General features: G+C 42.1%; 2 protein-coding genes across 3 annotated transcripts in view; both read left to right on the top strand.

Moving 5' to 3' along the window:
• The first annotated feature begins 4,911 nt into the window (after nucleotides 1-4,911).
• On the top strand, nucleotides 4,912-9,682 carry LOC148372841 (protein S100-A11-like). Of its 2 annotated transcripts, XM_088327423.1 has the most exons (3): nucleotides 4,912-5,043; nucleotides 9,177-9,301; nucleotides 9,379-9,682. In XM_088327423.1, the coding sequence occupies exons 2-3, from the start codon at nucleotides 9,194-9,196 to the stop codon at nucleotides 9,535-9,537; spliced, it is 267 nt and encodes an 88-aa protein (XP_088183549.1). In that variant the 5' UTR covers nucleotides 4,912-5,043; nucleotides 9,177-9,193; the 3' UTR covers nucleotides 9,538-9,682. The 2 variants fall into 2 exon arrangements, with proteins under 2 accessions (XP_088183549.1, XP_088183550.1); XM_088327424.1 differs by lacking the exon at nucleotides 4,912-5,043 and having other exon boundaries at nucleotides 9,132-9,301.
• A 5,362-nt stretch (nucleotides 9,683-15,044) lies between these two features.
• LOC148372838 (uncharacterized) overlaps nucleotides 15,045-16,372 on the top strand; it is a 33,634-nt gene continuing 32,306 nt past the window's right edge. Inside the window, exon 1 of the mRNA XM_088327729.1 lies at nucleotides 15,045-15,160. The gene's annotated coding sequence lies outside the window, so the exon portion shown is untranslated. The remainder of the gene's footprint in view (nucleotides 15,161-16,372) is intronic.

Raw genomic sequence — 16,372 nt, 5'->3', positions numbered from 1 at the left:
GGATACGGGTAGCCGGGACAGGAGAACAGAGCTTGGATCAGGGATTGATACAGGAAACAGAATCAGGATACGGGTAGCCGAGACAGGAGAACAGAGCTTGTATCAGGTATTGATATAGGAAACAGAATAAGGATACGGGTAGCCGGAACAGGAGAACAGAGCTTGGATCAGGGATTGATACAGGAAACAGAATCAGGATACGGGAAGCCGGGAAAGGAGAACAGAGCTTGGATCAGGTATTGATACAGGAAACAGAATAAGGATACGGGTAGCCGGGACAGGAGAACAGAGCTTGGATCAGGGATTGATACAGGAAACAGAATCAGGATACGGGTAGCCGGGGCAGGAGAACAGAGCTTGGATCAGGGATTGATACAGGAAACAGAATAAGGATACGGGTAGCCGGGACAGGAGAACAGAGCTTGGATCAGGGATTGATACAGGAAACAGAATAAGGATACGGGTAGCCGGGACAGGAGAACAGAGCTTGGATCAGGGATTGATACAGGAAACAGAATCAGGATACGGGTAGCCGGGAAAGGAGAACAGAGCTTGGATCAGGTATTGATACAGGAAACAAAATAAGGATACGGGTAGCCGGGACAGGAGAACAGAGCTTGGATCAGGGATTGATACAGGAAACAGAATAAGGATACGGGTAGCCGGGACAGGAGAACAGAGCTTGGATCGGGGATCGATACAGGAAACGGGTCGGGATCAATACGGGAGCCAGAGTCAAAAGTGCTTGCCTTGCATGCGCTAAGGTTCGCAGAAGGATTGACCAGGAGTGAACGAGAATGATGTGTTTATATAGGAGGAGGACTAATTAGGGAACGAGTGGCAGTTGGGACTAAACGAGAGAGCGCAGGTGAGAGCAATTGGCAAATCATGACATCTAGCCTGATTTAGAGTACAAACAATAATATTACCATTTACAAGAAGAAAGTTTTTTGGCACCTGAGCTCACCAACGATTTGCAACTCATCACCTACCGTAATTGTAAAATAAATGGCAGCTAATAGGGCGTTGGATGCTGAGTCACACACATATGTGCTTGTTTGTGATCTGTATTTTTCTACTGTGGGAACTCATGTACATGAGAACTAATACACGGTTGAAACTATGCGGTTTCAAACCGTAATGTCCATCTTTCCAATGCACACGAACGCAGCATAAATCCAAGTTCTCACTCTCTTTGAAAGCAGCATTTTTTGCATTTTTCTTAGTTTTTAATTGACTCTTGAAAACCGCATACCAGTGGTTTGCTGCTTTTTCTAGTGAATCCATACAAATAATTGGGTAGGGTTACTTTAACTGGATTACTTTCAATTACTTTTGGATTACTCCAATACCAAATGTGCTAATAAAAGACGAAATAAACTAAATATGAATAAAATGACAACATTTTGTCCAGGCTTGGGGAGTAACGGAATACATGGAACGGCAAGATGATGTCGGCAAGCTGTTTGGATTTATTTTCATTTTGTTTCTGTCGCATTTTATGTTAGTTTTGCCGGAGATCAAAGAGATCAAAGCCAGGAGAGAAAGCCTACCACGTGTTGTGAGTCATCATTTCATTCATATTTATTTTCTTTTGTCTTTTATTAGCATATTTGGTATTGGAGTAATCCAAAAGTAATTGAAAGTAATCTAGTTTCAGTAACCATACCCAATCCTGGATATATATATATATATATATATATATATATATATATATATATATATATATAAACATCCAGGATTGGGTATGGTTTCTTTTTTTGTAGCTACTTTTCAATAACATTTTCAAATTTTTTTTTTTAAAAGAAACAAAACAAAATGGGGACGTTTGAAAAAAAGAAAAAAAAAACGGATTCATACGGGTTATTTTGTACATTCTAAATCCATCCATCCATCCATCCATCCATCCATTATCTGCACCGCTTATCCTCAGTAGGGTCGCGGGGGTGCTGGAGCCCATCCCAGCTATCTTCGGGCAGCGGGCAGGGGGCAGTGTCATATCGATATCAGCCAACTTCATGTACAATTGGATCAATACCAAAACTAACAGTACAATAATCCCTCGGTTCCTCACCCGCGAAAACTGAAAATCCGCGAAGTAGCGGCGCCCCTTCAAAAATGCTTAAAAAAACGTCTACAGGTATACAGTATACGCCCCCTGTATACAGTACACCAGATAGAATACTGGTAGAGAGAGAGAGAGTGAAATTCATGTTATACCAAAAAAAAAGTAAAATATGTTGTATGTACACTGAATAGGACTGCGACGAAACCACTACGAACCATTCAGTGTGATTGTATTAACCGCTCTCAACCACATGCAGCCATCGCAGTTTATTTTGCTTGTTAACACTACCGGTTACATACAGTATTGAAAATAAAAACAGTAAAAATGTGATATTTGATGAGTGTTTGTGAAGCGTTTTGGGAAACAACAGTTAAAAAAATGGTCTGTGTTCATTTTAATGAAATTGAAAGAGCTACCTTCTGACAATAACAACATACTTTAGGCAGCGGCATCGAACGGCTTTTACAACAAACAAACGAAACCACACACAATTAGCCGTGTTTAGGTAGTACAAACAACCGCTCGCTTTTGGTATAATAAATTCAAACTTGAGATGAAATGTGACAGAAGAGAATATACTTACGTCGCTTCGCCGAGTTCCTCCATGATAAACGAGCCCCACATAAGAAGGGGGTGGGGTGGGAGGAGTTGAAGGAGGGGGGGTAAGCAAAGCGACAATGTCTAAGCATTATGTCAGGGGCCTTCCCCTCCCCTTCACAATAAGAGTGTCCACACCGTGTCCTCAGTTGACATAAGCTCGCGCTCAATAGCATCAAGTCAATGAATGCTTTTATTGAGAAGGTAAGGTATATTTTTTTAGACCCGCAAAGCTCTGAACCCGCAAAAGTGGAACCGCAAACTAGCGAGGTTCCACTGTATTACCCACCCCTACCAACTACCATTTGGTAGATTACCCTCAAACACTGCTGTATGTACAAAGTTCGTGCAGCCCTCGTTGAAGTCACATTATTTTGCTGGGGAAGTTCAATTGTGTTAAAGAGCCACCAAACACGTTTTCTCAGGTGTGGCAAGAGCAACGTGATCTTTTTTTTATATAACTTTAAAAGGCGGTTATGTCGAACCCTCATAATTGAAAGCATAATTGAAATCCTTTGTCCTCATCTGTCAACCCACGCAAGTAGGTTAACTGTCAAATAGTAACCGGTCGTGGTGGAGACTGAAACTTTTCACCTAGATCAGGATCAAAATAGAATTTTGTTTGGGTGACTGATACTGGGATTGTTGGTATTGATAGGAAGAGTTTGGTAGGATTACTTTAACTTGATTACTTTCAATTACTTTTGGATTACTCCGATATCAAATATGCTAATAAAAGACAAAAGAAACTAAATATGAATGAAATGATGACTCACAACACGTGGTAAGCTTTCTCTCCTGGCTTTGATCTCTTTGATCTCCGGCAAAACGAACATAAAATGCGACAGAAACAAAATGAAAATAAATCCAAACAGCTTGCCGACATCATTTTTGCCGTTCCATATATTCCGTTACTCCCCAAGCCTGCACAAAATGTAGTCATCTTATTAATATTTAGTTTCTTTTGTCTTTTACTAGCATATTTGGTATTGGAGTAATCCAAAAGTAATTGAAAGTAATCCAGTTAAAGTAACCCGACCCAACCCTGTTGATAAGATCCAAGTAAATACAGGGTAGTATCGATTGATAACGATCCCATACTGATACTTATTGCCTGAAAATCTTATGAGTTGAATAAATGAGTATCAATGTTAAGACAATAGCATCGATCCGATGCAATTACTCGTTCAGTATTGATAACATTTATATTTCACTCAACCGCCCACAACTTAATGTTTGGAAATTCAAGATGCAATGAGCATTATACTCCTGTATTGGCCAACTTGCACTGGCTCCCAGTCCACTTAAGACGTGACTTTAAGGTTCTCTTATGAACATACAAATGTTTGCATGGACTTGCACCCTCTTATCTCTCTTATTTGATTTCCCCCTATGTTCCTGCACGGAGTCTGCGCTCGGAAAAGGCCGGTCTACTAGTGACTCCGAGAGCCAAGAAGTCTGCAGGCTCGAGAGAGTTCTCCATCCGGGCCCCGGTGCTATGGAATGCCCTGCCTCCGGAGATAAGATCTGCAACCTCAAGTTTTTAAATCGAGGCTTAAGACACACTCCTATTCCAAAGGTTATGATTGATGCCCACCTCATCTTCTGTATTGTCCTGTCTTTTTCCGACTGCCTGCCTGGTGGTGATACGAAGGAGAAGGACGATTGGAGATGAGTCAGCGGACCAGCATTTGACCTGAAGCATGTGAACTCCTGCATGGACCAGCTGGCAGAGATGGGAAGCTGCGTCGTGGCTGTCATGGACTTTCTGGACTAGTTTACAGGCTGGGGGCGTCGCTGCTGTCATGCACTTTCCGGACAAATTTTCAACATGTTACCTAGTGTTTACTATATTTGTGTATTGTAATGCTAAATGTAATTCACCCTGGTCATCCTGAAAGAGGGATACCCTTCTCAAGGTTTCTCTTTTTCCTCACGCTGAGGTTTTTGAGTTGTTCCTTGCCAGCATGTTGGTTTAAGATTAGGTAATTGTGTCATTGTAATCCTGTGCAGTCCTTTGAGATATGTTTTTGATTAAGGGCTATATGAATAAATTTGACTTGACTTGAAATTCATTTGGAAGTATGCCGCATGCATGTTTGGATATACAAAAAAAACATAAAATCAGGCTCAAGAGCATGTAATTAGTTCGCATGTGCAAAATTTTGACTCATGACAAGCATAACCTCTTGCCTACTCAACCCACAATAGTCATATCAAGGGTATGTCTGCTCTCTGGGTGAAACGCTACGCATGTCTCCTGACATTCCCGATGATTCAGGGCATGGCTATTAATCAGCCCTCTATAAAAGACCGGCTCCGTCAGTGCAGACAACAATCACCGGAGAAGACGAGAATTCAAACCTTTTAAACATACCGTGAGTACATTTGAGGGTTCGATGAGCAGTTGGGTTAAGAAGTTTTAGGTCATCAATGGTAGGTGCATATTGGGTAGGACTGTCGTTATGATTGATTGCATTGGAAAAATCAGAGCAAATGCCATTTACTATCTCAAAGGCAGGGTTGGGTAGGGTTACTTTAACCGGATTACTTTCAATTACTTTTGGATTACTCCAATACCAAATATGCTAATAAAGGACAAAAGAAACTAAATATGGATAAAATGACTCAATTTTGTGCAGGCTTGGGGAGTAACGGAATACAAGGAACGGCAAAAATGATGTTGGCAAGCTGTTTGGATTTATTTTCATTTTGTTTCTGTCGCATTTCTCATCTCATCTCATCAGCCGTACCGCTTATCCTCAGGAGGGTCGCGGGGGGCTGGAGCCCATCCCAGCAATCATCGGGCAGTGGGCAGGGGACACCCTGAACTGGTTGCCAGCCAATCGCAGGGCACACAGGGACAGACAACTCATTCGCTCATTCACACCTAGGGACAATTTGGACCGGCCAATTCACCTGAAATGCATGTCTTTGTAATGTGGGAGGAAACCGGAGTGCCCGGAGGAAACCCACGCAAGCACGGGGAGAACATACAAACTCCGCACAGAAAGTCCGGAGCTGGATTTGAACCCACGACAGGTTCCCATGACATGAACTGTGCCGCACAAGCGCTAACCACTGCGCCGCCGTGCTGCCCTCTGTCGCATTTGATGTTAGTTTTGCCGGAGATCAAAGAAATCAAAGCCAGGAGAGAAAGCTTACCACGTGTTGTAAGTCATTATTTTATTCAAATTTAGTTTCTTTTGTCTTTTATGAGCATATTTGGTATTGGAGTAATCCAAAAGTAATTGAAAGTAATCCAGTTAAAGTAACCCTACCCAACCCTGGTTAGCAGTAGCAGGGAAGCCTCCTGATCTGTCTTAGATACAACAGCTTCAACATATGGTTGCCGTTGTTGATGGTATAAAGCACAGGTGTCAAGCAGGCGGCCCGCGGGCCAGATCAGGCCCGCTAAGGGATTGAATCCAGCCTGCGAGACAACACTCAGAGAAGCGCAAGAGAAAAACAAGCTGCATGTTGAAATATGTCAACTTGATGTTGCCAAAGCCAGGTGCCTCTAACCAAGGCACTGTACTTGTATTTCTCTCTCTCTCTCTCTCTCTCTCTCTCTCTCTCTCTCTCTCTCTCTCTCTCTCTCTCTCTCTCTCTCTCTCTCTCACTCTCTTTCTCTCTCTCTTTCTTTTCCACCCCTTTTCTCCCACTCTGTCTCTGTCTCTTTCATTCTATGTGTCTCTCTTTTTCTCTTCCTTTGTTGCTCTTCGTCTCATTCTCTCTCTGTGTCTTTTTACCTCTTTTACTCTAACTTCCTTTTTTCCTTTTCTCTCTTTTCTCTTTCTCTCTTCATACCCTTTGCACTTTCTTTTCTCTTTTCTCTCTTTCTGTCTTTCCATTTCTCTTTGGATTTCTTTCTTCCTCTCTCTTTCTTTTCCCCCACTCTCATGACTTTTTATCTTTTGTTTCTCACGCTCTCTCCCTCTCTCTCTTTTTCTTTCTTTGTCCCACCCTCTCTCCTTTCCCTCCCTCTTTCTCTTGGTTCTTTATCTATTTTTCTTTCTCTTTAATCGTCCGGCCCCCAAGAGAATGTTTGTTCTATCGTGTGGCCCCCGGGTTAAAATGAGTTTGACACCGCCGGTGTAAAGGGTCCTTCAAAGATGAGTGTGACTATGTTGATTCCAGATTCTAAATCACGTAGGAAAAACTCTTAAGTTCTGAAATTTAGAGTATACCTGTTTTTTTTCATATTCACATCGTAAGGTAGGCATTGCATCACTTGTGAGTTTCATATTTCTTCTTGGAAATTTTTGTGGAACAATGACGTTAAAAGGCTCCAAGGCTCTTTGGCCAGTCAAGGACTTTATTACCAGGGCTGTCATTGGAATGGGGGTTAAATAGACTCAGTCAACTACAAATTGGATCATATAAACTTAATTATAAATCATTATTTGAGTGTGTATGTGTTCGTATGTGTCTTATAAGCTCCAAAACGGCTGCACCTATTTTCATGAAAATTTACACAGTCATATTTTAGGCCTCTGGGAGTGGTTTGGCTAAGTTTAGTGTCAAGGCACCTCCAATAAATACCAACAAACTCAAAAACATGCAGCCATGCTCCGCTTTGGCACTCCCACAGCCCCAACAACCTCGCCCAAGTAGAATGCCCGGCAACACCAAGCCCGGCAACATCGGGACATTATGCTTGTTTTACGATAAATCACAATGACCCAGCACAGTGAGCCATTTTTAGAACTGGTCCACGAGCTTCGCATCTGTCCCCAGGGTGCTACTTGGTGCCCGCGGGCACCACATTGGCGACCCCAAAAATAGAGTATATAATTTTCTTTCATAAAATAGAATGTGATAAAAGGTACAGGTAAATATATGTTTGAAAAGCAACTAAATTATAATAAAAAATTGTCACTTGTAGACAACCAAAAATTAAAGGGAGTAAATTCAAAAAATTAAGAATTTGTTTGATTTTTTTAAACATTTAATTTCCAAATTATTTTGGTAACTGTCAGAACCAGAACAGAGACGGGACGCACTTGCGATGCATTTCTCACAAGTTTTATTGAAAGAAAGAGAAAGGCAGCCCACGATCCGGTCTTCGCTGGACGCGGGAAGCAGGTCGCGATGATACTCGAATCGTACTCCAAACGTGGAAGTGGATCTTCCGTGGCGAGCGATGGCGGTGTCGGAAACGGAAAAACGCGTCAGGAGAGCAAAAACGTGGTCGGGGTTGGAAGCGAGTCGTAAGCCAAAATAGGAGAGAAGACGTAGTCGGGGACAAAAGAGGTCGAGAGCCGGGACGGGCAGACGTGGTCAGGATCAAAAACGGGTTGAAGCAGGGGAACGACAGGAGCAAAAAACAGGACAGGAGAGAGTCAGGGTCGAAAAAGGCTTGCCTAGTGTTAACTGAGGTTCGCAGACAGACTGAAAAAAGGGGACAGACAGGACTGGGTACAAATACTGATTGGGAGCCAATCAGAACCCGCGGAAGTTGGCGCCAAAGGAGCGGGCACAGCTGAGTCACAACAGTAATCATGACAGGTAACCTCCTTAAACATTAACCCATTAAAATAATCCTCTGGTAGTTCTAAAAAGTTTAATTCATTTACTGCAGGCCCTCAGAAAAATGAATCTATAGCTGCCATGATTACCGATATGCATCACCTGTTCCGCTCCTTTGGCGCCAACTGCCCCAGACTCTGATTGGCTACCTGTCCCTATTCAAACCCACTCCTTTCTGTCCTCTTTTGTCAGTCCGTCTGCGAACCTCAGTTAACACTAGGCAAGCCTATTTCGACCCTGACTCTCACCTGTTTTTTACTCCCGTCTGTTCCCCGGCTTTGACCCGTTTTTGTCCCAGACCACGTCTACTCTCCTTTCCTGGCTTACGACTCGCTTACGACCCCGACCACGTTTTTGCTCTGCTGTCCCGGCTAGTGAACGGTTTTTACATTCCCGACACCGCCATCGCTCGCCACGGAAGACCTGCTTCCCGCGTCCAGGAATCACCGGATCGTGAGCGCAACCCTTTCTCTTTTTCCATTTAATCTTGTGAGAAAGGCAACACAAGTGGGTCCTGTCTCCGTTCTGGTCCTGACAATGGCAGTCTAATTGGAGTGAACGAGTCAACCCTAAAATCTTCAAATCAGTAATCTGAAACCAAACAATCCGGAAGATATTCGGATGTAAACTAGTTCAGGGATCCCAATCTGTGTGAGTTTGTGTTCGTATGTGACTTATAGGCTCTGAAACAGCTGAGTTGAGTTTCATGAAAATTAAAACTGGTGTACTTAAGGCTTCCACGAGTGTCTTTAGCTTGGTTTTGTGTCAAGGCACCCTCTAAAAATACCAATAAAATCAATCCAACATCCCATTTCGTGCTATCTGCTTTTGTGGGGTTCTATAACACCCTCTGGTGGCCAAATGGTGTATTGAAGCCCCGGGCCTTTGACCAACGACTACTCCTAGCAGCCGCCATTTGCTCGTTTTATCTAATTTAACTATATGTTCTGTATTTTTCTGTTATTTTTCTGAATATTAGGAGCTGACGTGAACAAGATGCAGTGCGCTGTGAAAAAACTGAGCGATTTCTTCGATGAGTATAAAGGCAAGGACGAGTTTCTGGACAGGGGCGAGTTCAAAACCTTCGTGGACAAAGAGTTCAAGGTATACAAATGATCACGTGGCGAGGCAAAAAAAATTGCTGATCGTTCCTTGAAAAAAAACAAAAACGTGTTCGACAGGGGGAACTGGCTCATGGAGATCTCGATAAGATCTTTGACCGTCTGGACAAGAACAACGACGGCAAGCTGGACATTGAAGAGTTCATGAAGATCCTGGGTATCGTGATGAAACATATCCGTTCAAAGAAGGGGGGCGGTTGCAAGGGAGGGCCTAAGTAAATGTGATAATAGCACGTCTAATTTTACTTCCCTCATTTAGGAGAAATCCGTCCTATTGTCTTTTATATTTCTCCTTATCTTAATTCATTGTCCACACAAAGTTGGCTCAAAAATCTAAATAAAGAAACATTGAGGAAAATACAAATGTGTTTTTTTTTCCTTTTTCTCAACATTGTCACTTGGAGTCTTATTGTAAAATTTATTAAAATAACATTCAACCCAAAATTTGAATTGCTATGTCACTGTCACTGTTGCCATGGCACCCAATTGGCCCCGCCCGTGTGGCACCAGCTGCAGATTGGCTCCCTGTCAGTATTTAAACTCTGTCCTGTCAGTCCCCTTTTGTCTGTCTGTCTGCGAATCTCTGTTTTTATACGGCACCTTTTTCGCCCGTGTTTTTGCTCCTGTTTGTCTCGATCTGTTTTGAGCTAGAACTCGTCTGCTCTCCCGTCCTGAATTACGACCTGTTTTGATCTCGACCACGTCTGTTCTCCCGCCCCGAATAACGATCTATTTTGTATCCTGACCACGTCTACTCTCCTCTCCTGGCTTCCGACTTGCTTCCGATTCCGATCACGTTTTTGCTCTTCTACTGACTCGTTTTTTCCGTTCCCGACACCGCCATCGCGGAAGTCCCACATCCCAGTCTGAGCAACCTACTCCCTGCGACCAGCGATCTTCGGATCGTGTGTGCACTCCTTTCCCTTCTTCCCAATAAAACTGTGAGAAACGTTACGCGAGTGGGTCCTGTTTCCGTTCTGGTCTTGACAGTCACATTCTATATACACGATGTCCCAACAATATATTGACTTTGACTTGAAATAGCCAAATTCCGTTCTTTTCCCAGATTTGTAAGAATGTCAAATAATGGGCTTATGCTAATGCAGAAAAAAATTGTCCTGGAAATATAAAAATTAGGCTGAAGTGCCAGACAAAAGACAAAAACCAGGACAAAATGGGAAACTGAAATGCATCTGTGTGTGGAACTCTTGGCAGTTCAGCTTTAATTTCACATTTCAGATCACTTTTTGTATGAATGTAAGCCCGGTATCCACCATTCTTAGTCCAAAATCATATCTGAATCAGAAAAATGTTTTAGTGGCTTTTTAATGTCAAAGTATGTATATATTCTTGGGGACACTCCGTATATTAATGAAGCAATATACTGTGATTGTAGAATATGAATCAAACCAAGTATTCTAGCTCAGCCTGTAGAGCATGAGACGCTTCATCTCAGGGTTGTAGGTTCGAGCCCCAAGTTGAGCGCCACTTATTTTGGAGAGACTGTTGTTGGGCGTCGCCCCAAAAATATGCAGAGAAAAGATATGACAAAAAGGGAACCCGCTTTATTGCATTCGGGACACGTTCAAAGTTCCAGTAGTTCGACATTGGCTTTTATAGTGTTCTCAAATAAAGTTAAGATATTATGTGAAGGTCGTCCGCCCCGGCTCCATCAGCATATCAGCTTGTGACCTCTTGCTACAACGTCGTCCCACGACCTTCACCAGATGCTACATACTTAACATTAGTTATTATCCACATTCCACAACACTCTTTTCCATCATTTGCTTTAGACCTCAAGAGACATTAAGTATTATTTGACCACCAGCTTTATGGTGTAGTGCAACTGAAAATTAAGTGCTATTAGCAAAAGGAAGAATGCAAACTATGGAGACTCAAAGTAACCAAAACTCACCATTTTACTTGGGAAAAAATGCCCAATCCTTTTGAGGTTTTTTGTCAAGACCAGAATAGGAGGAGGACCCAGATACGTAACATTTACTCACAAGTTTATTGAGAAAAAGAGGAAAAACAAGCGCTAGTGATCCGGTGCTCGCTGGACGAGGGAAGCAAGCCGTTCACAGGATCGGAGCGTGTTCGGAATGCGGAGGTGGAACTTCCGGAGCGGGAGATCGTAGCGTGGTCAAATGGGAAAAAACGGGTCGTTAGCCGGGACGGGGGATCAGAACGTGGTCTGGGCCAAAAAACGGGTCGTTAGCCGGGACGGAAGATCGGAATGTGGTCAGGGTCCAAAAACGGGTCGTGACCGGAGACAAACGGGGAAATCAGGAACAGACGTGTGGGAAACATGTGACAAAATGGGACAGACGAGAGTCAGAGTCAAAATGCTTGCCTTGTGTAAACAGAGGTGTACAGACAGACTGACAAAGGGAGAGTGAAAGCACTGAGCTTAAATAGGAGGTCAAAAGGAAAAAAACGGGTCGTTAGACTAGACGGGAGATCAGGTACCTGTAGCAGCAAAATGGCAAACAAGTGTGACAGCTCCCTTTAGGTGTGGCTCATGTCATTCTGTTTTTAATATTGGACAATTTCAAATAAGATTTCATATGATACCAGTTTCTCATTTTGCTGTCGACTTCAAGAGACAGTGGGTATTATTTGACCAGCTGATGTCGCTGTAGGTGTAGTGCAACCGGAAATGAGTGCTAAAATGCACAAGGAAGAATACAATTTATGGAGACTGAAGGTAACCAAAACTCACCACTCATTATTATACTCACCACTTTATTATATACTTATTATTTTTTTAATGACCAGCCATTTTGAGGTTTTTGAGTACCTGTAGCAGCAAAATGGCAAACATGTGTGTCAGCTCCTTTTATCATGCTAGTTCCTTATTTTCTACTGATTCACCTCAATCCAATTTCCTCACTGATAGACTGCCAGGGGCTCAGCCACATCCCCAGTACTAACCATCAACAGCGGGGTTCCACAGGGATGCGTTTTGAGCCCTTTCCTGTACACAATCTTCATCAATGAATGCTCCAAAATTTCTCTAAGGTTACAAATAAATTACATTTAATCTAATGTACACAATACAGCAACATCTAGTGGTCCAATATTTCACAGTTCCCCTTTAAATTTACATTATTGCTACTCATAAAACAACCAATCACAACTCAGCTTCAGAGAACGAGTTGTGATTGATCGTTTCCAGAGCCTTGTGCAACTGGATTTTATTGATTTTATTAAATCATTCTTTGTTGAAACTAATCCATATTTGCTCAGCAAGTATCGACAATAAAGTTTATGATAAAACAAAAAAAATGATGCAAAAAAAGGAAACAAAAAGATAAAAAATACTTCTAACTTATATTATTCTGATTCATACTTGATTGAGTGGTCAAGTCAAGTCACATTTATTTGCAGGGTTGGATAGGGTTACTTTAACTGGATTACTTTCAATTACTTTTGGATTACTCCAATACCAAATATGCTAATAAAAGACAAAAGAAACTAAATATGAATAAAATGACTACATTTAGTGCAGGCTTGGGGAGTAACGGAATACATGGAACGGCAAAAATGATGTTGGCAAGCTGTTTGGTATTTATTTTCATTTTATCTCATCTCATCTCATTAGCTACACCCCTCCTAGGGTCGCGGTGGTGCTGGAGCCCATCCCAGCAATCATCGGGCAGTGAGCAGGGGACACCCTGAACTGGTTGCCAGCCATTCGCAGGGCACACGGGGACAGACAACTCACTCGCTCATTCACACCTAGGGACAATTTGGACCGGCCAATTCAACTGAAATGTGTGTTTTTGGAATGTGGGAGGAAACCGGAGTGCCCGGAGGAAACCCACGCAAGCCCGGGGAGAACATACAAACTCCGCACAGGAAGTCTGGAGCTGGATTTGAACCCACGCAGGAGGTTCCCAAGACATGAACTGTGCCGCACATGCGCGAACCACTGCGCCGCCGTGCTGCCTTATTTTCATTTTATTTCTGTCGCATTTTATGTTAGTTTTGCCGGAGATCAAAGAGATCAAAGCCAGGAGAGAAAGCTTACCACGTGTTGTGAGTCATCATTTTATTCATATTTAGTTTCTTTTGTCTTTTATTAGCATATTTGGTATTGGAGTAATCCAAAAGTAATTGAAAGTAATCCAGTTAAAGTAACCCTACCCAACCCTGTTTATTTGTATAGACCTTGGTCACAAAATGTCTCAAGGGACTGCACAAACGTGGCGATCCCCACACAAGAGGCAATCCCAAGAGAGCCGGAAAAACCTGACTGTGCTCCTTTACTGTTTGTGGTGTACTTGCAATAGTCATACCATAGACAGGCTGTTCTTTCAGTGAACTGTTTTTCACATGACCGATGTCCAGGGTTGGGTAGGGTTACTTTAACTTGATTACTTTCAATGACTTTTGGATTACTCCAATACCAAATATGCTAATAAAAGACAAAAGAAACTAAATGTGAATAAAATGATGACTCACAACACGTGGTAAGCTTTCTCTCCTGGCTTTGATCTCTTTGATCTCCAGCAAAACTAACGAAAAATGCGACAGAAACAAAATGAAAATACATTTTGGATTTATTTTCAAAATAAACAGAGAGAGAAAGAGTCAAAGAGCAACAAAGGAAGATAAAAAGAGAGACACAGAGAGTGAAAGAGACAGAGACAGAGTAGGAGAAAAGTGGTGGAAAAGAAAGAGAGAGAGACAGAGTGTGTGAGAGAGAGAGAGAGAGAGAGAGAGAAATACAAGTACAGTGTCTTGGTGAGAGGCACCTGGCTTTGGCAACATCAAGTTGACATATTTCAACATGCAGCTTGTTTTTCTCTTGCGCTTCTCTGAGTGCTGTCTTGCAGGCTGGATTCAATCCCTCAGCGGGCCTGATCTGGCCCGCGGGCCGCCGGTTTGACACCTGTGCTTTACACCATCAACAACGGCAACCATATGTTGAAGCTGTTGTATCTAAGACAGATCAGGAGGCTTCCCTGCTACTGCTAACCAGGGTTGGGTAGGGTTACTTTAACTTGATTACTTTCAATTTCCAAATATGCTAATAAAAGACAAAAGAAACTAAATATGAATAAAATGATGACTCACAACACGTGGTAAGCTTTCTCTCCTGGCTTTGATCTCTTTGATCTCCGGCAAAACGAACATAAAATGTGAGAGAAACAAAATGAAAATAAATCCAAACAGCTTGCCAAAATCATTTTTGCCGTTCCATGTATTCCGTTATTCCCCAAGCCTGCACAAAATTGAGTCATTTTATTCATATTTAGTTCCTTTTGTCTTTTGTCAGCATATTTGGTATTGGAGTAATCCAAAAGTAATTGAAAGTAATCCAGTTAAAGTAACCCTACCCAACCCTGGTTATGTTTTATATTCCCTGAAACCGATGCATTATTATTATATAATCAGGGTTGGGTAGGGTTACTTAAACTTGATTACTTTCAATTACTTTGGATTACTCCAATACCAAATATGCTAATAAAAGACAAAAGAAACCAAATATGAATAAAATGATGACTCACAACACGTGGTAAGCTTTCTCTCCTGGCTTTGATCTCTTTGATCTCCGGCAAAACTAACATAAAATGTGACAGAAACAAAATGAAAATAAATCCAAACAGCTTGCCAACATCATTTTTGCCCTTCCATGTGTTGTTACTTAGTCATTTTATTCATATTTAGTTTATTTTGTCCAAAAGTAATTGAAAGTAATCCAGTTAAAGTAACCCTACCCAACCCTGCCGATGTCAGCACATGAATATTAAACAGGCCATTATAAAAGGCGGGCTCTTTCCTCGCACACTGCCATTGTTGGAGAACGCAAGAATCCACTTCATTTATACGCACTGTGAGTAAAATTGGGGTTTTAGTTCAAGGCTTAGAGTTTGTCGAGCGTTTTGAAGTTTACGAAATACGAGTAATGGTGAAGAGTCGTTGTTTTATTTCAAGATTATCAGAAGTTTTATATTGTCTTGCTTGAGCAAATACCATTCGCAATGTCGTCTGAATTGTTCTGATTTACTCTCATTTGGCGCACATTTATGGGAGAAAACATGTTTAATCTGTGGTCTGTCCGTTTTAACTTCAACAAACTTGATTGTCGAGTTTTTTTTACGTGTGGTTTTTAAAATACTTTTAAAAAAGTGGGCCACACCCTCTTTTCAAATGTTCAGGTATTCTTCCATGGTAGAACGGGACGAGTAATTTATATGGGAAAACATCGTTTCAGTTAATAAATTGATGAAAGTCAGTTCGAAGGAGTTGTTTGATTAAAAAAGGAAACGGTCATGATTACTGATGCGACTCAGCTGTGCCCGCCAACTGCCACGGGTTCTGATTGGCTCCTGATCAGTATTTGAACCCAGTCCTGTCCGTCCCCTTTTGTCAGTCCGTCTGCGAACTTCAGTGAACATGAGGCAAGTCTTTTTCGACCCTGACTCCCACTTGTCCTGTTTTTTAATCCCGTCTGTCCCTTGATCTTGACCACGTCTGCTCTCCCGTCTCAGCTTCCGACCTCTTTTTGTCCCCGACTACGTCTTCTCTTCTTTTCTGGCTTACGACTCGCTTCCGACCCCGACCACGTTTTTGCTCTCCTGTCCCGGCAATCGACCAGTTTTTCGGTCCATGACACCGCCATCGCTCGCTACGGAAGATCCACTTCCGCCTTCGGAACACAATCCGAGTAACAGAGCGACTTGCTTCCCGCGTCCGGCGATCGTGGGCTCAGCCCTTTCTCTTCCTTCCAATAAAAACTTGTGAGAAAGGAAACGCAAGTGGGTCCTGTCTCCCTTCTGGTCCTGACAGAAACAAGCGTTTTGATAGACAACATAGTTGAAACAATAAGTTTAAAAAATCAAAAGTTTAAAAGTTAAAATAATACAAATGAAATCTATGTAGAGGCCTAAAAAATGCAAAACGCATCATTCAACTGTAAGTAGTCGATGAAACAGTCGCATTGTCAAGTTTATTGTCAAATATGCTCTATGCACAACATACAGCACACTTTAAGTTATCTTCTTTCACCAAGCATGCAAACATGCAATAAATAAGACACAAAGAT

The sequence above is a fragment of the Urocampus carinirostris genome, chromosome 2 (assembly GCF_059441175.1).
Source record: "Urocampus carinirostris isolate Australia breed hairy pipefish chromosome 2, RoL_Ucar_1.0, whole genome shotgun sequence".
Classification (NCBI taxonomy): Eukaryota; Metazoa; Chordata; class Actinopteri; order Syngnathiformes; family Syngnathidae; genus Urocampus; species Urocampus carinirostris.
The sequence above is the reverse complement of the archived record's forward strand: the minus strand, read 5'-3'. Positions and strand labels throughout refer to the sequence as shown.